Genomic DNA, 20,999 nt, shown 5'->3' on the forward strand with positions numbered 1-20,999 from the left:
AGTGGCCGTGAGCTCGACGTTCGTGGACGCATCTAGGTGGAGGTAAAGGGCGCAGTGGAAGTCGACGGTCGCTCAGCAGCCTGACGCTTCTCTTCCTTCTCCCACCCTTCTGCGAGGCTAACCCTCATTTCCAGCCAGTCGGTGGAAGAAGTCTCCTGTGAATCCTCAAATCGGTGCTGAAGACGAGTCGGCACCGGAATGGAAATGTTCCAGCCAGCGGCAACACATAGAGGAGAAGGAGAAATCCCACGGATCAGGCGGGAAGTTTTCGAGAACCACCGTCTCGTGCAGCCACTGGGAAATGATTATGTGGTCACAATTCCCATGGTTGGGTAGGATCCAGGAAAAGCCGGCCTACTGTAGCTGCAGATGAGAACGAAACGCTTGGGTCAGATGAGTGCGCTGCGCTGCATTCTCTTCGAACTCATGTTCGCAGCCAGAAAGCAACAGAAACCCCTCTAGTTCCCTGACTCGGTCGGTGAATGCGGCGAGCGTGCAGAGGAGATGTTGTCGTGTGCCCTCTAGCCAAGTGCAAGCCTGGTGGCGTGCGTGAGTGGTGGAAAGTGGCAACAAGTCCATGCGGCAGAATCTGATGCTGTTTCGTCGTACCTACGGACGACCTCTCACTGGAGAGACCATTCTCCTCGCGCACACTGACAGCGCCCGTCAATATCGATAGTGCCTCCGCTTCCGGAGTACGGAGTACTGTGTATGCTCGAGATGGTCTGATAGACGACACACGTCGTCACACCGTCATCCACCTCCCAAGCAAGTCCCCTGCTGGCCTGGTTCCGAAGCCAGCTTCCCTCGACCAATCCGGAGCACAGGTCTCAGTCTCAGTCCGAGTCTCGAGCCAAGCCGAGCCGGTCCTCGCTCCCATCATTCGTCGGTTGGTCGCTCGCCTCGCCGTTAGTGTCCCTGCCTCGTGGATCTGAGTTCACCAGAGACAGCATGTTGGCTGTCGTCCCGAAGGTCGAGGCAAGCCTTGTGTCAGGCCTTTCACGGCCTTTCCTGCACCCTCGCCAGCCTCGTGTGCACTCGTTGGGTCGGGTGCAGCCGAGTAGAATGCAGGACCGTGGCGTCTCCAGCTTCTTCGGCTTCGTCTCCTGCGTGTCCTGTTCGGCATGTTCTACGACGCTCCCATCCAAGTCCGTCTCCCTTGGCGGCGTTGGGCCTGCCGACACAACTGAAGAAACCTGAGTTACCGCACATTCCGATGTCAGCCATTTTGGTCTCGCTCATTGGTCGATGAAGCACGAAACACCGTTCCCAGCTGCCCAGGGAAATCAGCAGAGCTCTCAGCCTTGCTGCCTCTACGCTGGTCCTTGTCCCGACCGGCACGAGCCTCTCCTGTTTCGCGTGCCCGGCTCTCTTCGAAATCAGGCATTCCTTGGCTTAGAGCAGGAGTCGCGCGGTGGTACTCTGCGCTGCCCGAAGATTTCTCGTGTCAACTGCAATGGTGTCCATCCAGTGTTGATCGACGTCTGTCTCCACGTCGTCTTCAAGGACAGCAATGCAAGTGCTACGTCACGACTAGGTTCGACCGTCATCCGCTGCTCAAGCTCCTGTCGACAGCTTTCGCTTGGCCAGATGCTCAGCTCTCCTCGGGTACGCTGGGACGGTCATTTTATCACGCTGGCGGTCCTCACGGTAAGGGATCCGGGCTGCGATACTGCCGCACAACGGCAAACAGCAATTGGTGGCGCTTGGCGGCAGCCTGGTATCAGCGTCTAATCTATGTGTTCGTCTATGGATGGTCACCAATCTACCTCGCAGCAGTATGGCCGGGCTTGTACATCGACGTCGAGCTTCAACATCAGAACCCATCATCTATGGCATTTGCCTTCTCGTGGGCCAACCTCTCGTTGTTGACGGGATGCCACCACCTGTGCGCTTCGTCTTGAATCTCCTCATACTTCTCATCCCACGGTTTCGGACTCAAGATGTAATGGACGTTCTTGACCTGATCATCCCGCCAGATGGCATCATGGACGCCTTTCCACCTCAAGGTCTTCAAGGCATTGTATATGTACGGCAGTCCCACCCACCGACCATAGAACTGGTCTCCCAGCAGGCTCTGGTCGGCAAAGTCATAGTTGGAGGTAATGTCTCCGTTTTTCATTGCTTCCAAGATCTTATCATAGATGCCCTTGCTCGGGTTGCAGACAACAAGCCCGCCGTTTGGACACCCTATGCCCGCGGTTGGGGAGGGCCCATGGATCTGGGCGTCGTCTGGAGTATTGTGCTGGGTGGTAAAGCCACAGTTTTCCGGTATCCAATGCTTCGGATAGTGTGGCTTATTCAAGGGATTGCAGGCACAGGCATGGCTGGCTGCGTATACCCGGTTTCCTTCCCCGTTCATCTCAGGCGGGTCCAGCTCGAGTTCCATCAGCTCGTCCATGTTCTTCAGCACCAACATATCACTGTCTAGCTGCACCACTCGGTCATATTCGGTCAGACTGAACGGGGTCAGTTTGCTCCAGCAGTCATAGAAGCGCGGGTCGTTGGTGTACTCCTTGGGGATGGAGGGCAAAAGGTAAGGAATGTGTTTCGCGGGGATGTTCCGGCTCTTGAGGGCCTCGAGGCCTTCGGGGGGGAAGGTATCCGTGTACAAGGCAACGAGAGGGTATCTCGAGCCGTGTTTCTTCAGGGAGTAGTCGAGCGTAAGGAGCCCGGAGAGGTACTTGGTGTTGGTGATGAGCGTGGTCCACACCTTTGGCCCCTCCATCACTGCGCCGTTGGCAAGGCAGCGTGCAACTCGCCCGCTGCTTCTGCTTGGGAAGGCCAATGTCAGGGATGTGCAACACAAGATATACAAATACTCATACGGCCGAAGAGCCAGAAGCTCAATCACGCCAGAATTGCCCCTCTACATGGTGCAGATCTGTTGGCGGCCACGGCCGCAGATAGATACAGAAGCTTAGGCGGCCGCTTTTAACTAAGCGCACAATGGAGGCAGCGCCTAGGAAATTCCGATCCCGACAAGGCATCGCCGACGTCACCACCTTCATCTCCGTGAGAAAGCATCAGCCGGGGAGCCTAGACCGTCCCCGGGAAGCGTCCCAGTCACTGCACAGCACCGGAGGAACATTATCAGCAAGCTCTCCTCCCCGCTTAGGTGTGTTCTTCTGAGAGGCATATCGGCCGTGTCGCTTCAAGGATGGTTGTGCCCGTGCAGGCGCCAGCGTTGAGTCGGTAGCTGTGGGCAAAAGAGCCGCATGCAGCGTCCCAAGCATGTCCGCGCCGTTGAGCAGGTAAGGAGAATGGTTCACATGAGGGCGTCTCCCTTTCTCGTGCACACACAGGCTTACCGATACTGTACCTGCGCCAGGCCTCAAGAGCCACACGATGTGAGCCTCACCAGCCCCGGGCATGGCGCCAACCAGGTCTCCAGCGAAGAGGGCAGGACAAGAGCCATTGTGAGCCACTACAAGGGATTCGTCGCCGGGGTCTTCTCCGGCATTGCAAAGCTCTCCGTCGGCCATCCCTTTGACACCATCAAGGTCCGGCTGCAGACGTCGCAGCAATCACAGTTCAAAGGTCCGCTGGACTGTTTGCTGCAGACGCTCCGAAAAGAAGGACTCACGGGGATATACAAGGGCGCCACGCCGCCTCTACTCGGATGGATGGCCATGGACTCGGTCATGCTGGGGAGCTTGACGGTCTACCGGAGGCTACTCCACGAGAACATCTTCTCGAACCCGGCGTTTCGCCCGGGCAGGACCGCCGATGACCTGGCGCACGAAAAGTTGCCGGCGCTCGGCCACGGGATCGCGGGCATGATGGCTGGGTCGACCGTCTCGTTCATCGCCGCGCCCGTGGAACACGTCAAGGCCAGGCTACAGATCCAGTACGCGGCGAAGAAGAAGGATCGACTGTACAGTGGTCCCATCGACTGCACGAGGAAGATCCTCCGCCACCATGGCGTGCGTGGCCTGTTCCACGGCCTCTTCTCCACGCTCATCTTCCGCTCCTTTTTCTTCTTCTGGTGGGGATCCTACGATCTGCTGACGACGTGGTTTAAGACGAACACCTCCCTTTCCACGCCGGTCATCAACTTCTGGGCCGGTGGCCTGTCGGCCCAGGTCTTCTGGGTCACATCTTATCCGTCGGATGTGGTCAAGCAGCGCATCATGACGGATCCGTTGGGTGGAGGCCTTAACGACGGAACACCGCGGTTTAGACGCTGGAAGGATGCGGCCCAGGCTGTGTATCGGGAATCGGGCTGGAGAGGGTACTGGCGGGGGTTTGTGCCTTGTTTTCTGAGGGCCTTTCCGGCGAACGCGATGGCGCTGGTGGCTTTTGAAGGTGTGATGAGAGCATTACCTGATTGATCCTGCGCTGCGGAGCGTAGCGTAGCAGTTATAGGGGGAATATTACCAATGTGGTGTTGATACCCGGCGGTTGCTGTTTCAAGGACGCCATTCAGCTGCACTGCTTGTTATTAACGAGAGTACTTAATTGCCGTCGAGTTGATCGGCGTCATTAAGCTGGGATGGATGTGGATGTGGACGTGGATGTGAAGGCGTGAAGGACAGTTCGCACCCATCACAGCAGACTCGATTACAGGAGCTGTGTTAGTGGAAATCAGTGTCCCCGTCGTGATATCTGATATCGACTGCCTAATCTCGAGTGCTATTGCCATCAACTGTACACAGTAGGGGTTGTGCGAATTATCCGGGCACTTCAGCCAGGAAAGTCAACCTGCTAGCTGCACTAGAAACTATGGCTTCGACAGTCTGACTTATTAGTATCGAACAGGTCGGTCTCGTCTTCGTTGTCGTCCATGCCATTCGTATTCGACCTCCATTGATGACCAGCGACGATGAGGGTCTAGACATCTTTGGCATATCAAACGAATACCGTTGACAGGGGCTGTGCGGACGTTGGACCCGTTGTCAAAGACGCGACCGACGCGGTATCACCACCGGAGGCACGACCTTCACCGAGTGACCGAGCTTACCATGCAACATTGCACTCTTTTGACGCCATCGATACAAAGTACCATCGGCAACCATGATGCTCATTCTGGCAAGGACGGCCACTTCAGCATATCATGCCTGTTCAAAGTCCTTCGGAGCCCTTCGATCGCTGACGATCGTTGTGGGACATGAACAGACTGCACAGTACGAGTACGCAGTACTGAGTACATGGATACTTCACCTCGTGGGGCATGCAGTAGTAGTATCGCAAGTACTCGTATCTATCACTGAGTGTCAATGCGTGGATCACTTCAGCTAGGTTGCCCTGTCATGAATCGCGTGCCCCGGGTTCATACCTAGGTAACCAGCATTCAAGCCACGAGTAAGAGGTTCAATGATCCAGCATAAAGGGATCGGATATTCAGCCTTTGTGGACGATTCCCAGACGCTGTGAACCTGTCCTTGACATGCGAATATGTTAGTTGAGTACTCGCGGAATCCCTCACCCGCAACCCTTCCACAATATCCAAGGGTATTTCGTTCCTGTCACTCGGCGACACTCTTGCATCAATCTCGACTCTCTATTGTCCGTACATGGTACTGTAGCTGAGTATCCGTAATATTTCTCTCACTGGAGACATTCAGCAATATCCAATGGTACTCCGTTTCTATCACTCGGGGCCATTTTCGGCATCAATCTGACTCTCCATTGCCCATACTCCGTACCTTGGTTGAGTACTCGGAATACCTCACCTCGAGACATCCATCCCAAGGGTACTTCGTTTTTGTCACCAAGTGTCAATCTTGCATCAATTCGACTATCCATTGCCCATACCTTAGTTGACTACTGTACTCCGTACTCGAATACCTCGCCTCACCTCACATCTAGCATTATCCCTCCAACGCCCTCTCCTCTCTCCATATTCACAGCCTCGCGCCACTTTCCTTGGCAGCTTCGTGCCGCTAAACAAATCTTCCTCGCGCCCTCGTACCATTCACCAACCCACCGCCATCTCTCCCGTCCACCGCCTCGCCCATATCTCTCATGGCTTCTCCACTCATGGTGAATGCCCCGCAAGCCACGTTGCATTCCCTGAACAATGCAGACGGGTCGGCGACGTACAGCGCTCCGCATCACAGCTACAAAATAGTCGCCGGCGTCAACTACCCGGTCGAAGTACCCTATCGATCCGATGAACTACCCGAATCCACCTTTGTCGAGGTCAACCTCCGACCGCACAACGGCGTAGGCATGGTCAAGGAACGGCACGTCGAAGATCTCATCAAACGCACTCTGCAGGCCCTCGTGCTGGGCGAGGAGACTCCCCGGACCATGCTCCAGGTCACCCTTCAGATAGTCTCGGTCGAGACGGACGAGAGTCTCCCTGGTGGGGTCAAAGGCGGTGGCCAAGGTGAGACGTATCTCGACATGCTCGCGTCGGCCCTCAACGCCGCCATGCTCGCGTGTCTTGACGCAGGCGTGCAGATGAGGACCATCGCGGGGGCGGCAGTCATTGGACTGAGTCGTGATGGGCAGATAGTCGTCAACCCGGACGTTGTCCAACGACAGAACAGTTCCAGCTTGCACGTCTTTGCCTTTACCCAGGATGGCAAAACGCTGTTGATGGAGAGCGAGGGCCGGTTCGGCATGGATCACCTCAAACGAGCAGAACACGCCGCTCGTTTGGCAGTGGTCGGCCAGGGTCGGCGCGCCAACAACAACAACAAGACCAATGCACGCGATGCAAGCGAAGTAGCCACGGATGCATACAAACTTCCCAACGGAGATGTTGCCATGAACGGAACCGACCACGACGTGGTCGTCTCCGTGCTGGACGTGATGAGGAAAGCCATGGTAGCCCGTGTGATTAAGGACGAGAGCTGGCGACAGGACTAAAGCCGACTGCAAGTTGAGCCAGTACAAACTAAAGCCCACTGCAAGTCTGGCCAGTACAGAACCAAAACCCACCTGTCTGGGTGCCTGTGGTGCCGCAAGTTTGGCCAGTGTGTGAATCATGAAACAAGTCACCAACAAGTCACCAACAAAGTCACCCGAGTGGGCGGCTAGCTGACTGGCACCAAACAGTGGTGAGGTGAAGGAAGTGGAGAGCGGGCGAGAGGCGAGAGGCGAGTGAGGCCCTCGAGAGCCTCGCCCGGCTAGCGGCTCACCAGGAGCCCCCCAGCACCGCCTGTTTATAGCAGGCCCTTTCTCACCTCGGACGAGTAGGCTCGATGCTGCGGTGTTGGAGGTTTCAGGGGGGCCTGATAGGCGGGATAAGCAGGTACTGGGTACTTAGCACTCGCGCCCCCCCAAGCCCCCTGGAGGATCGGGGCGACACGGGGGTTCTCGCGCCGGCTATCTGTGGCGTCTCAACGCCCAGCGCAGATCCCCACGTGCCTGTCTCAGCTCCCAGATACGCCGGACCAGCGCCGGGGCGAGAATGTGATCTATCACCGAGCATGTTGGGAGTTAGCTCTCCTGATGCCGCCAAGATACAAATACTCGGGGCGAGGTACCTATGTCCACATGGACAGTATGCAAGCAATTGTCAGCAGCAGCTATCACCCATCCCGCTCAGTCACCTCTTTCCCCTTCTTCTTTGAACGGTCGCTCCCGGAGAGCCATCGGGTCATTCTTCTTTCTCACGGCGGGTTTTTGCATAACTAATCCAGTGCTGGGCACGGTGCAAACCTCGGTTCCTCGTTCCCGTCAGCCGTCTTTTCTCTACTTTCTCCGTCTTGCAAGGCGCGCTTTGGGCTGGACCTAACTCCGTGTTTCCGCATACTCGGACGCTTCTGGAAAGCCTGTCTGTCACCTTCAGCCATCCATCGGCGCTCTGACTGTGCCGAAGATTGGTCCGCTTACATAGTACACCCTCGAGTCACGGCTTCTCCCCTCGGCATCACAAACAGTGGACTGGGTGCCCCCAGGACAACGGGCGGATCGTCCAACGCTCAGTAGATCCACACCCGCCGGCTCGGGTTGTTCCCATCTACCTATCTCCCGCATTCTTCGCAGACTCACCATGACCACATCTTCCACAATCAGCGACTGCGACGCCCACAACCGCTCCACCTCACCCTCACCCACCACCCCCTTCTTCGAGTCCACTGGCATTAGCAGCCTTCCCGCACCATCTCCCGTCCATAACTCAGATCTTCTTCCTCCCCATGGCATGGCCACTTCCTCCTCGAAGCCATCCATCGGGGAGTCTATCCTCCGCCAGTATGCCCAGCATTTAGACCCCATAGACGGCGGCAGCCAGACGCACGCGACGCGCGACCTCGACCAGCCAGCGCCTGGCTCTGTAAGCGATAAGGATCCCAGCGGCGCCCTCACCCCGGTCAGCGAGTCGTTAAGGAACTCCTACATTGCTCACCATCCGACCGTGCCTGTACCGAAACCTCTTTTGTTGCCCAAGTCGTACCTGGCGCACCGCAAGAATACAAAATCGATAGATATACCCCGACAAACCATCATGAAGGCGCTGGTCTCACGTCGGCCAAGTGCAGGGCCCAACACGGCCCCCTTGGCCACGAATGCGTTGAAATCGGCCATTGCAGATGTAGAAGCAGAGCAGCAGACAGGCTGCTCTTCACCGTCATCGCTGACGGCTACATTTGCGGGCTTGCAGCCCGGGATCCTGTCGGCCGCATATTCACCCACGTCGACCAGTTTCCTCCGGTCGCCGTGCTTCTTCCACCAGAGATTTGACGGAGTGGCCGACATTCAGAGAGTGTTGGAGGAGGTGGCCGACGACGACTACTCGCACTCGAGACTGATGCAGACTGCTACTGGCGTGCGGGAAGTCTCCAAGCTGCTGCAGCGCAAGCCGCTGAAGCGGGCGGTGCGTAATGTTATGATCGTTACCAAGGCCCGCGACAACAGTCTTGTCTACCTGACACGCGACCTGGCCGAGTGGTTGCTCTCGACACCCCGATATGGCAGCGAGCTTGGCGTCAACGTCTATGTCGATGCGAAGCTGCGGCACTCCAAGCGCTTCGACGCGGCGGGACTGTTGGCCAAGGAGCCGCGCTTCCAGAAAATGCTGAAGTACTGGACTCCGGATTTGTGCTGGTCATCGCCGGAGAAATTCGACCTCGTGCTCACACTGGGAGGCGATGGGACCGTCTTGTTCACGTCTTGGTTGTTCCAGCGCGTTGTCCCACCCGTCCTGTCCTTCTCTTTGGGGAGCTTGGGCTTTCTGACCAACTTTGAGTTCGGCAAGTACAAAGAGCATCTGGACCGGGTCATGGGTGACGCGGGCATGCGTGTCAACCTCCGCATGCGATTTACCTGCACTGTCTGGAGAGCTGATCGCTCTCCCGGTGCGGCGAAAGGGGCTGTGGAGGAGGGCGAGCAATTCGAAGTCCTCAATGAGCTCGTCATCGACCGTGGGCCGTCTGCCTATGTGTCCAACCTGGAGCTCTACGGTGACGACGAGCTCCTCACCGTCGTACAGGCCGACGGGTGTATATTTTCCACGCCGACGGGGTCGACGGCTTATTCCCTGTCGGCTGGGGGGTCTCTGATACACCCGTCCATCCCTGCCATTCTGCTGACGCCGATATGTCCACACACTCTGTCTTTCCGTCCGATGGTTCTTTCCGACACGTTGGCCCTGCGCATCGCAGTGCCCCACAAATCTCGGTCGTCGGCCTATTGTTCCTTTGACGGCAAGGGACGCATCGAGCTGAAGCAGGGGGATTTTGTGACCTTGGAAGCGTCCCAGTATCCATTCCCCACCGTGATGACCGGTACGAATGAATGGGTTGAGAGCGTTCAGCGAGCTTTGAGATGGAACGTTAGAGGAGCAGTGCAGAAGGGCTGGGACGATGGCGACGATGACGACAGCGACCATGTGGAGGACAAATGGGATATCGACATTGATGCGAGCCCGCTGGGAGGCACTGACAGTGGCATCGGCCCTAGTGAGGACGGTGACCATGCTGCCAGCCCGATGAGGAGGCAACTCAGCATGTTGAATATATGATAGAGTGTTGGACAAGGCCTTGAGAAGGAGCGCCGAACGACTTGCTGAACTGAGACTCAGCTGTGCATAAATCAATAGATAGAATATGTGGTGACACATAACGACAATACAATGACGACAGAGCTGCTGCTGGTAAAGTAAAGGACAATACTGCAGGAGCAGGAGCAAATCCCCATCTAGCCTTGTCATGCCTCTACGTTCTATTCCACCCAGGTCTACACCCTTCGTCACTTGCCCTTTGCCATTCGCACCGCTGCCAGGGCGCAGAGCCATCCCTTTCCAGCTGCTTGATCACTCTGAGTACCTTAGCAATACACAATGAGATCCACGACGAGGGACGACAATGCGAAGAGGAAGGTCCAGGTCCGGGTCCGACAGAACAATGGCGGTGACGATCGCACAATGTTTGCTGGCGGCTTCTTTTTTCTTCTCTCGATCTCGTCCCCTCCCTGTCACTCTCAGTCTCAGTCTCAGTCTCAGTCTCACTCACCTTCTTCTCTCAAGTTCAACTTGGTCACGATCGATCGCATCGTATTGTCGCCCAAGTCGTATCATATCACTCAAGCCCTTGTCTTGTCAATTTCAACACCACGACAAAACGAGACGCAACAGGATGATACGACGACAGTAGCTGCGCGCACAGCCAAGTCAGACAGACTTCTCACACCCCATCACGATCCTCCCAGACTGTGTCAGTCACATACCGACCTGCCTGGCTCACGTCTTTACGGACTGCCAAACCGTCTCAGATCGGCTCAGTCACATACCAAATCACCTACCTCGCGTCTCTACAGACCGTCAAATCCATCGCAGACCGTCTCAGTCAATACCTTACCTCACGTCTTTCACATCTTCAGGGCGTTGCAGACCGTCACAGACCGTCTCAATCAATACCTTACCTCCTTTTTTCAGATCTGCAGAGCGTTGCAGACGGTGTCAATCAACAAACACCTCCCCCTTTCAGAACAATAGTCTGTCTCAGACAGTACCAATCAACACCTAACTTTCTTTTTCATATCTCCCGACCAACGACACCGCAGTCCAGAATGGCATCACAAAACCCTTCCGCAGGCAAGCCCACCACTTCAGAGCAGCGCATTTCTCCTTTGAAAGAATGTCCCTAGCTAACAATGCCGTAGCACCAGAATCTACGACTGAGACTTCAAGTGTTCAGCCAGATGAGCAAGAGAAAGCCGAGGAAGCCATGGAAACTGCCGACCTGTCTGCCAGCAGCGACGTGGTATCAGATTCTGAAGCCACGACTGATAGTGGCGATGAGACTGAGACTGAGTCTGAGGCTCCGTCCGTGTCTGTGTCTGGGACTTCGACCGCGAGCAGCGGCGTGGTGGGTGCTGGTTCTGCTGGTGGTGGCCCTGCTTGCGGCTCTGGTGGGGCTCCTGGTGCCTTCGGTGCCTCCGGTGCCTCTTGTGGTTCGTCCAGTGGTGTTGGTGTTGGTGTTGGTCGGCCTCTGGTCCCAGAAGAGGAGGAGGAAGAAGAAGAAGAAGAGGAGGAGGAGGAGGGACCCGAGCGCATCAACCTCGATGAAGTTGACGGCCCGGTTGCGGAGCGACTCCGCGCCGGGCTCGCTCACTTGAGCGAGGTTCTGGAGGAAGTCGACGCCCTGGACGTCGCGATCCCTCTGCTCCCCGGCTCACGGGGCCATCCAGCAGCCATGCGCGCCCGCGCGGAGGTCCTCGCAGCCAGCGAGGGCATCTACGAGGGCGTTGGTTTGCTGTGGCGGTCCTTGGTCGAGGCCAGGGAGGTCGCCAACGATGTCCAAGAGGGCATCGTGGCGCTTCGAGACGAGTCCTTGCGCCTGGGGATCGAGCTCATCGATTTCCAGATCCAGGCTGGCGGGTGGAGAGAGCGCGCTCTCACCAGCGAGGCACGCCTTCGGGATGCCGAGCTGGAGATTGCCTCGCTCCGCGCCCGGCTTGGTGAGGAGAAAGAAGAGTGAGGTCCGCGGGGGTGTTGGGCCTCGTCGAGGAGGGCGTCCAGTCGCGGTCGGTGGGAGGGCGGCGTGGTGGCGGTTCTCTGCGGTGGTCTGTGGTGGTGCCTGTTCTGCCGGGGTTGTCGGTGGTGTCGTTGTCGCTGTCGTCTGCTGTGTGCTGTGTGCTGGCTGTGTGTCGGGGCTTCGTTGCCGGGCGCCCTTCGGGGCTCAAGCGTTGAGAGCGCTTTTCTTTTGCTTTCCCTTTTTTTCCTTTCTGTCCTTTTGTCTTCTTGGACAAATAGCCAGAACAAACACTTGGAAAGACTTCTTTCTGTGCAATTCATGCACGCTCCACGTTCACGTTAGCCCTCGAGTGATGCAACGTGACCGGTCCACCATCAAATCCATTGACCTCGGAACAGGAACCGGATTCCAGAGGATCCCGGTGCTACTTAGTTACTTACTGTGCAATGGCTCGTCCACCGCGCTTGGCTTGATGATCACGAGTATGGAGTCGCACGCCTTTGGTTGTTACGGGTGAGGGCTATCTACTCCGTACTGTGTGCAGGAATTCGTAGGCGGCTGTGGATCCGAGGACGTAGCGACGCTAGCTTGTTAGTCCGTCCAATCAAGCATCCTGCCTGCTCCCTTCACGCTAGCCGTTCTCGGACGGCGCGAAGGGTTCTTGTGTCATTTCGCCTTCAGTCTCGTCTCAGTCTCAGTCCTCTCCGCCACTCAACTTTCACAACCACCGATCTCAAGTGCACCTACCTCACTTACACACGATAGCGCACGACCCAACATGGCAGAAGGCATTGACAGAACCGCAGATGGTGAGTCTCACTGAGAATTATACGGGACCGGCCACTCACTGCCTACAGACCGGATGGAGTTCTCGACCTCCAAGGAGGTGACCGTCGCGCCGACCTTCGAGGACATGCACCTCAAGGAAAATCTCCTCCGCGGCATCTACGCTTACGGCTACGAATCGCCCTCTGCTGTACAGTCACGAGCCATTGTGCAGATCTGCAAGGGAAGAGACACCATCGCACAGGCGCAATCGGGCACAGGCAAGACTGCCACCTTCTCGATCAGTATTCTGCAGATCATCGAGACCTCGGTTCGAGAGACCCAAGGTGAGTGAGAGAGAATAATCCGGTTTGGGATCTTCACTCACAGGAGTCTAGCTCTCGTTCTGTCCCCAACTCGCGAACTCGCGACCCAGATCCAGAGCGTCATCATGGCTCTCGGCGATTACATGAATGTACAGTGTCATGCCTGCATTGGAGGCACAAACGTCGGCGAAGACATCAGAAAACTCGACTACGGCCAACACGTCGTGTCAGGTACCCCGGGCCGAGTCGCGGACATGATCAGAAGACGAAATCTGCGCACGCGACACATCAAGATGCTGGTTCTCGACGAAGCAGATGAACTCCTCAACCGCGGTTTCAGAGAGCAGATCTACGACGTCTACCGATATCTCCCTCCGGCGACTCAAGTCGTCGTCGTCTCCGCCACCCTTCCTTACGACGTGCTCGACATGACCACCAAGTTCATGACCGACCCTGTCCGCATCCTGGTCAAGCGTGATGAACTCACTCTCGAAGGCCTCAAGCAGTATTTCATCGCTGTGGAAAAGGAGGAATGGAAGTTCGACACCTTGTGTGACCTTTACGACACCCTCACCATTACCCAGGCCGTCATCTTCTGCAACACGCGCCGCAAGGTCGACTGGCTTACGGACAAGATGCGCGAGGCGAATTTCACAGTCAGCAGCATGCACGGAGAGATGCCGCAAAAGGAGCGAGATAGCATCATGTCCGATTTCAGGCAGGGCAACAGCCGCGTTCTCATCAGCACAGATGTCTGGGCGCGCGGGATCGACGTCCAGCAAGTGAGCCTCGTCATCAATTACGACCTACCTAGCAACCGAGAGAACTATATCCACAGAATCGGACGCAGTGGAAGATTTGGTCGGAAGGGCGTGGCCATCAACTTCGTCACCAGCGAGGACGTCCGTATCCTGCGTGACATCGAACTCTACTACTCGACCCAGATTGACGAAATGCCCATGAATGTGGCCGATCTGTTGACTTAGGACGCTTGTCGATTGGCGTAAAGTGCCACATAAAACGAACTATCAGGCGGCACCGGATTTGTGCAGATTTACTGCAGCCACTGAAGTCCTTTCCTCTTTGATCGACAATGCTTTGCATTACATCCGACAGACCTGCTGCCTAGGCCTTCACCTACATCACAGGCCTTGACGTCGATGGATAGCAGTCCAATTGTATATCGCGCGAGCTCGGCAAAAGAAATCGTCTCCAAGGAATATTGCGGCGTTTCCTCTGAAACGGATGCTCCAGTTCAGGTTCTAATCGGCCGCTGTTCGCCTACGGCGAATGCAGATCACGCCGGGGTGAAGAAGCGAAATACTAAAATTACCTCGTTCAGACCGGCTTAAAGGGCCTCGTAGCTTCTTGAGGATGGAAATGGGCTGTAGCCAAAAAGGTTGGAGACGGCATTTTCTGCTCGTGTATAGCATTGACTGACGCTATTTGCAGAATGTGCATTACGCTTTTCGTTCCCGCGTCTGTCGGTCGCTCGGAACTGTCCTCGCCTTCGAAAGTTATTCGGATGCTCAGGTATTTTTGCCATTATCCCTCACCACTGTGCAGTTTGGCATTTCCGCCCGCTCAACTGACCCTTAGCCATCAAAGGCCGAGAAGACATCCCTCTTGGCAGCCTCAAATTCCTTGAGAATGGTCTCCCGCCTCTTCTCGGATCTCACTTTGACTTCCAGGGCGTAAGGCTTCGCACACACCAGAAATCCTTCACTGTAGCCCGTCGTCGGATTCGTGTCGGGCATGATGGTATTCCCATCCTCATCTTTGCCCGGCGCAAAGTTGAATGCCCACAGCAGCTTGGAGATGCCGAGGAATAGGTTTCTCTCGGCTAGATGAATTCCAGGACACAGGCGTCGGCCTGAGCCATACCCATAGTGGTCTCTGTCGTCGGGGTTGACAGATTGAGCGAGTTCTGATGCTAATGCCGTGACACCCTTGTAGTGGTCGGGATCGAATGTATCGGGGTTTGGGAAGCGCTGCTCATCGTGGTGGAGTCCCCATGTGTTGATGAAGATTACAGAACCCTTGGGGATCTTGTACCCATCGATCCAGTCATCTGTGCGTGCCACATTGTCAGATTGCTGGCCAACTTGGACACGAGACGTGCCGAGCTCGACTTACCTTGGTCGACAGCATGTGGGAAGCCCAGTGGCGCTACTACAACAATGGTCAGTATAAGCGGCATTGTCGCAAAACGTCTTTGAGAGCGGGACATCTTACCTGGTCTCCAGCGCATGGCTTCTTTCACCGTCGCGGCCACGTAGGGCAGCTGCGCGTAGTCGGACCACACAGGCGACCGATCCTCGCCCATGACCGAGTCAATCTCCTTTTGCGCCTTTCGCATCACGTCGGGCCACTTGGTGAAGGCCTGGATCGCGGCAATGATGATACTGGAGCTGGTGTCGCTCGCGCCCTCCATCATGGTCCCGCCCAGGAAGTACAGCTGGTGCCTGCTCAGCTCGAGCTTTTCCTTCTGATCCAGCACCCGGTCCATGAACGAGAACTTACTCCCCACGGCCTCCCTCCGCTTCTCCAGCCCGGCCAGCATATCGTTGTACAAGGCGTTCATGGCGTCGCCCACATGCCTGGCCCTGCTGCGCCAATTCCCAAACACGCTCTCCGGCACGTAGTGCAAGAAGGGGAAGATGTCCACGGGCGGCGTGTTCCCGGGCTCCATGACCACGGACCAGTCCTCCATCAGCTCGTACAGGCGGCGCATGTGCGGGGTGTCGACCGTGGGCGAGCGCACGCCCCAGACGGTGGCGCACGCGATGCTGTTGGTGTACCGCTTCGGGTGGTCCATGTGCTGGTCCGGCCGGGTCAGCATGTCGTGCAGCAGCTGGGCGGCCTCGGCGTGTTGGAGGGGGAGATGGTCCCGCGTGACGATCGACTCCATAAAGTGCTGGTGGATGGTCTTGCGGTACTTCTGCCACGTCTTGCCGTAGTGCGCGATCAGCACGTGGTCGCCGCCCGTGATCAGGTTGTGCGACACGTAGCTGTGCGGCCGGTCCGAGTACATGGTCGACTTCTTGTCGATGAGCTGTTTGATGTGCGTGCGCGACGTGAGCACGATGGCCGTGCCGGGCCCGAGCTTGAGCGAGAAGATGCCGCCGTACTGGCGCGCCCACTGTGTGAAGGTCAGGTATGATCCTTTGGTCGGGATCTGGTGAAGATTGCCGATGATGGGCGCGGTAGGGGGGCCTGTGACACGAAAGTAGAGTCAGTACGGCCGGAGGGAGGAGTAGTCACGACGGAGTGGAGTGGAAGTGGGAGAGAAGTTCAACGATCGAGTCGAAGGTGAAAATGAACCCGGAACGAGTCGCTGTTGCCACCCGCCACACTGCTGCTTGCGTGACAGCTGTGCCGTTGGCACCAACGTCTCGTCTCGTCTCGTCCCGTCCCGTCTCGGCTGCGTATGTACTGGATGTACGTACCTGGTGGGAGGCCCTTCTCTCGCCGTCCGATGAAGAGAAAGGCATATAGCAGGAACGCCACGACCAAGCCAGCGATGCCAGGCAGGACAATACCGACGGCCATGGTGAGTAGACCGTACAGGTATCGATGTAGGAAAGTGAATGCGCTGAGTCGGCGTGATCCTGGTCGTTGGGACGGCGTCGCTGGTAGCCGCGCTGCTGAGGGCGCTGCTGTTGGGTTGACGGACTGTATATAGTTGTACGCACTTACCTTAGGTACCTTAGGGAGTACAGAGGGGTCGTCTGGTCCTTTACATGTTGTCAATCAGGGGGCGCTTCGGGTAATACGGAACCGTATATACGGATGGATGGATGGATGTAGGGCAGGGAGTGTTCCTTCTCACCAGTGACACTTCTGACAGGATCAGATCAGAGTGTGAGATCAGAGTGTGAGACGTATGTGGTGTGCGGTGTGTGAGTAGTGATTGAGTGATTGAGTGAGTGGATGTCCTACATTCGCACTGCATCCGCAAAAGCTACATGAGTCTGTTTCATGTCCGACGGCTTCGAGGGCATGTCTTATATCCGACATCTTATAGCTCATAGCTTATAGCTTGGCCCCTTGGAAACCTGTCTCTCTCGTATATCTCCAGATAGGTCCTCGTATACTCCGTACTTTGACAAGGCCACCCCCACAACAAGGGGCGAGTCACTTGCTGGTACTGTCCTCGTCAACGACCTTTCCCCGGAACGAAACACCTCCGCCATCAATACTTGGGGTATTTCCCTGTCCCTCCCCCACAGGTTCAGGCGCTTCCGTGGCGTGGCGTCGAAGGGCCCGCCGCCGATCAGCTTGGTCAATGGTTGATGCTTGGCCGCAAGTTTGGGACGTCCCACCACAAATCGGACGTTCACTCGTCCTGGCTGACTGCGTGACTGTGTACCTTGGACTCGGGCTTGAGCTCGACTCGAACCTAAACTTGTGCGAATCGTCCTCTCATGCACGCTCGCACACGCACACGCACACGCACACGCACACGCACAAAAAGGCAATCAATCCAGGCTTCGACTGCGCAAGTCCATTTACTTAGCAGTAACTTTCACCACGGTCCTCCATCTCGATGCTATCCCGGCGGGAAGAGAAATACAATTTCACAATCTTGACAACTCCACGGAAATGCCGCCGCTGGGATGGGCTTTGCTTGCTCAACTACGAGTACGAGGACAAGTACCAGGGAACGTAGTAGTTACCCGTACTTCTGTTGTCGCGCCGTCGCGTCGGTCGCGTCCCTGGGATCTGTGCTTTACAAGTACTCCGTACATAGATGCTGAGCTCCTACGGGACAGACGGGGAAGATGGTGCAAACGAGCAGTCCGTCTGGTCTGAGCTTCTCACCCACCATTGTTCTTGTACTTGTCACCTACTTGGACTCGGCGCTGGCTGTGACGTGTTGGCTGTGACGTGCCGTGTTAGACGATGCTACTGGAGGCATTCATACTGCTGACCTTCCTCATCTAGTCCTCTGTACTCTGTACATCCAATCTGAAAAACCAACAGAGCATTACATACACGCCGTGCGGAGAAATCGAGACGTTCTATCAAATCCCCGCGCTTCCCAAATCGGGCCGGCCGTGTTGCCTCGGAACCCCTCACTACGGCTTACCGGGTACTTCGGCCAGTCAGCAGCATACGGAGTGCCGTCAGCCTGCTAGTACCTATATAAGACGAAGACGAGGCGGCATGGGTCCGGGGTTCGGGGTGTGGCAGATTGTCCTTTGAGATACCAGGCGCGCCGAAAGATTGTGCTTGACCCTTACGAGACGAGGAAGAAAGCACCCACCCACACCTGATCTGATCTGACCTGACCTGATCAGCCAGCCCCGCCCGCAGTAGCTTACATAACTACAGACAGTAAAACATGGCGCAACTTCAAGACAAAGTCATTGCCATCACTGGCGCCGCGTCAGGGATCGGCGCCGCCACCGCCCGTCTCGCCGCGGCGCGAGGCGCATCCGGGCTGGCCCTGTCCGACATCAACGAGGGGGCCCTCGCCAAGGTCGTCGACGAGCTCAAGGCCAAGGGCACCAAGGTCACGGGCACGCGCCTCGACGTGTCCGACTCGGCGCAGGTCGACGCCTGGATCGCGGCCACGGTCAAGGATTTCGGCCGGCTGGACGGGGCGGCCAACATTGCGGGCGTCGAGGGCCCGCCGGGCGGCAAAGTCTTCCGGAACCTCGTCGACATCAGCAACGAGCACTGGGATTACATCATGCGCATCAACCTGACCGGCGTGTTTTACTGTTTGAGGGCACAGCTCCGGGTCATGGAACGGGGCGCCAGCGTCTTGAACGTGGCCAGTCTGGCCGGCGTCATGGGCCGGCCGGGCATTGGGGCCTACAGTACGAGCAAGCACGGCGTGGTCGGGTTAAGCCGCACGGCCGCCAAGGAGGTGGGCGAACGGGGGATCAGGGTGAACGCGCTCGCGCCGTAAGTATCAAGCTTGTCGCTGGCAGAAGCGGCGAAAGACCAACTGACGCCGCTGTAGTGGCCCGATCGAGACCCCCATGTTGTCCAGGTTGTTGAACGACGGCGATGCGACCGACCGGCCCGTGACCAACACGTACAAAACCTTACCTTTACAACGGCTGGGCACGGCCGACGACATGGCCAAGACGATTTGTTTCGTGCTCAGCGATGATTCAAGCTACACCACAGGCGCAACCTTCTCGGCAGACGGAGGTGTTGCCTGCTAAGTACCTAACTAGCGGCATGTATGGATATGTTCTCGTCTCCCGGTGCTGTCTTCGTGTGTTCCCCTTCACCCCTGGATCTCCAGCATAGACCCTCCATTCGCAGGTATATTGTTCCCTGCCTCGTCGTTAGCACGTTCGTAAGATCGGGAAATCATGTGTCACGTCACGGCTAACTCACCATTGATCCACCTACTCTCCTCACTCGCCAAGAAGCCCACAATCCCTGCAATGTCCTCCACTTCGCCGAGTCTATGGTCTGCAGTATTCCTGCTGACAAGCATGTCAATCAACTCTTTGGGCAACACGCCCGCCTCCATTGGGATTCTGACGAGATCTGTCAGCGTAGGACCCACAGACACCGAATTGATCGTGATCCCATGTTTCGCAGAGAAGATCAGGGCGAGACTGCGGGTGAAGCTGTCGAGCGCAGCTTTGGAGACACCGTAGCAGACCACCGGGTCCGGGCTGGCTTGTTTTGAAGCCGTACTGCTGATCATAATGACACGGCCGCCCCGCGGCATGTGTGGCAAAGCAGCGAGGAAGAGTTGCACGGGTGCCCAGGCGTTGCCGGTCAGGAGATTATCAAAGACAGTTTTGGTCATGGATACTATTGGGAGGGCTTCTTCGGTGTTGACGTAGGGGGCATTATTGACGACAATATCGATGGTTTGGGTTGCAAGACCGGTCAAGGCTTGGGACACCACGTCTTGGGCGAAAGTGGGCGACAAGACATCCGCCTTGATGGCCGTGGCTTTGATGTTCGGGTTGATACGGCGGACTTCTGCGAGGGTCTCGTCTGCGGCAGCGGCGTTCGCGGCGTAGGTGATTGCAATCTTGGCGAGGCCTTTGGTCGCGAAGTGGACTGCGATGCCGCGGCCAATGCCTCGAGAACCTCCTGTGACAAGAGCCACCTTGCCGTCGAGGGGTGCAGGAATGGTAGCAGGGGCCATTTCCGACGTGGTTGCACGATTGCTTGTCAAACTGTGCGCCGTGGGTTCCGGCTTGAGTTAATATACCTAGGGAGAATCGACACGGCCCATATAGCGAGAATGAGCTTCGCCTTGGGTTGCCCTAGACCGATCGGTGTGATGATGGCCCCTGTAAGTCGACTGCAGTGTCTTGTCGTCGCAGTCTTTCAGTTCCATGGCTCGAGGGTTGTGTGCTCGCCATATATCAGCGGCATCTTGCGAATGGAAAGAGTCCACGACGACGTCGCTACAGAGGTGGCTCCGTAGCGAGGACGCCTGACCATTACCCAAAGTGTACCATTCCCGACCTCGACGACGGCGCGCGTGCGAGAGATTTGGCTAGACTGCCTTGGCGGCGCTCTGACGTCTGTTTGAGCACGCGACCGGCCGGCAAACGGAAGCTCAGTGGTTGGGCCAGACGTGATCTCGGCTGTATCGCATCGTCAGCCTGATCACCATTGTGTTAAGCGGCGTGTAGACTCTCACCTCACGCTGTCTGGAGGACATGTGCGACTGCGGCTCCAGTGACGCGATGCGTAGTAGGTTACGTGTTCAGGAATGGCAGGCGCTGTCAGCCATCTTCCAGCAAGAAGTCAAGCTGTGCTGACTGCATCGTTCTCACGCCGGCAGTGAACCGAGTCAGGACGGTCACGTGGCCAGTGTGATTTGGCTGCGGTCGCCGGAATGAGAATCGTCGGAATAAATACGCGACCCACATGCTGACGTATCGGGTTCGGCGCTGATTCACCTCTCACTCTCGTCTCACCCTCGCCTCACCTGACGGTCACATTCCAGACATATCTCCCTAGAAACTCCCTACGTTGGAATGTGATCAAACCGGTCTCACTATCACAGACGATGGGCACAGCAGGCACACTAACTCCTCAC

At 56.7% G+C, this 20,999-nt stretch overlaps 9 protein-coding genes across 9 annotated transcripts; 6 read left to right on the plus strand and 3 right to left on the minus strand.

Moving 5' to 3' along the window:
- Window positions 1-1,816: 1,816 nt before the first annotated feature.
- On the minus strand, window positions 1,817-2,728 carry G647_08584 (uncharacterized protein; the record flags this gene model as incomplete). Its single annotated transcript, XM_008732893.1, has 1 exon — window positions 1,817-2,728. The coding sequence occupies one exon, from the start codon at window positions 2,726-2,728 to the stop codon at window positions 1,817-1,819; it is 912 nt and encodes a 303-aa protein (XP_008731115.1).
- A 506-nt stretch (window positions 2,729-3,234) lies between these two features.
- G647_08585 (uncharacterized protein) lies at window positions 3,235-4,334 on the plus strand (the record flags this gene model as incomplete). Its single annotated transcript, XM_008732894.1, has 2 exons — window positions 3,235-3,254; window positions 3,332-4,334. The coding sequence occupies 2 exons, from the start codon at window positions 3,235-3,237 to the stop codon at window positions 4,332-4,334; spliced, it is 1,023 nt and encodes a 340-aa protein (XP_008731116.1).
- Window positions 4,335-5,967: 1,633 nt separating this feature from the next.
- Window positions 5,968-6,819, plus strand: G647_08586 (uncharacterized protein; the record flags this gene model as incomplete). The annotated part of the gene is made up of 1 exon (XM_008732895.1): window positions 5,968-6,819. One exon carries the CDS (start codon window positions 5,968-5,970, stop codon window positions 6,817-6,819), a length of 852 nt encoding a protein of 283 aa, XP_008731117.1.
- Window positions 6,820-7,948: 1,129 nt separating this feature from the next.
- G647_08587 (uncharacterized protein) lies at window positions 7,949-9,916 on the plus strand (the record flags this gene model as incomplete). The annotated part of the gene is made up of 1 exon (XM_008732896.1): window positions 7,949-9,916. The coding sequence occupies one exon, from the start codon at window positions 7,949-7,951 to the stop codon at window positions 9,914-9,916; it is 1,968 nt and encodes a 655-aa protein (XP_008731118.1).
- A 1,114-nt stretch (window positions 9,917-11,030) lies between these two features.
- On the plus strand, window positions 11,031-11,873 carry G647_08588 (uncharacterized protein; the record flags this gene model as incomplete). The annotated part of the gene is made up of 1 exon (XM_008732897.1): window positions 11,031-11,873. One exon carries the CDS (start codon window positions 11,031-11,033, stop codon window positions 11,871-11,873), a length of 843 nt encoding a protein of 280 aa, XP_008731119.1.
- Window positions 11,874-12,648: 775 nt separating this feature from the next.
- G647_08589 (ATP-dependent RNA helicase fal1) lies at window positions 12,649-13,947 on the plus strand (the record flags this gene model as incomplete). The annotated part of the gene is made up of 3 exons (XM_008732898.1): window positions 12,649-12,679; window positions 12,728-12,982; window positions 13,034-13,947. The coding sequence occupies 3 exons, from the start codon at window positions 12,649-12,651 to the stop codon at window positions 13,945-13,947; spliced, it is 1,200 nt and encodes a 399-aa protein (XP_008731120.1).
- Window positions 13,948-14,556: 609 nt separating this feature from the next.
- G647_08590 (uncharacterized protein) lies at window positions 14,557-16,513 on the minus strand (the record flags this gene model as incomplete). The annotated part of the gene is made up of 4 exons (XM_008732899.1): window positions 14,557-15,032; window positions 15,098-15,133; window positions 15,197-16,177; window positions 16,411-16,513. 4 exons carry the CDS (start codon window positions 16,511-16,513, stop codon window positions 14,557-14,559), a joined length of 1,596 nt encoding a protein of 531 aa, XP_008731121.1.
- Window positions 16,514-18,308: 1,795 nt separating this feature from the next.
- On the plus strand, window positions 18,309-19,143 carry G647_08591 (uncharacterized protein; the record flags this gene model as incomplete). Its single annotated transcript, XM_008732900.1, has 2 exons — window positions 18,309-18,877; window positions 18,936-19,143. The coding sequence occupies 2 exons, from the start codon at window positions 18,309-18,311 to the stop codon at window positions 19,141-19,143; spliced, it is 777 nt and encodes a 258-aa protein (XP_008731122.1).
- Window positions 19,144-19,208: 65 nt separating this feature from the next.
- Window positions 19,209-20,093, minus strand: G647_08592 (uncharacterized protein; the record flags this gene model as incomplete). Its single annotated transcript, XM_008732901.1, has 2 exons — window positions 19,209-19,258; window positions 19,322-20,093. 2 exons carry the CDS (start codon window positions 20,091-20,093, stop codon window positions 19,209-19,211), a joined length of 822 nt encoding a protein of 273 aa, XP_008731123.1.
- Between the last annotated feature and the right edge of the window lie 906 nt (window positions 20,094-20,999).

The sequence above is a fragment of the Cladophialophora carrionii genome (assembly GCF_000365165.1).
Source record: "Cladophialophora carrionii CBS 160.54 unplaced genomic scaffold supercont1.7, whole genome shotgun sequence".
Classification (NCBI taxonomy): domain Eukaryota; kingdom Fungi; phylum Ascomycota; class Eurotiomycetes; order Chaetothyriales; family Herpotrichiellaceae; genus Cladophialophora; species Cladophialophora carrionii.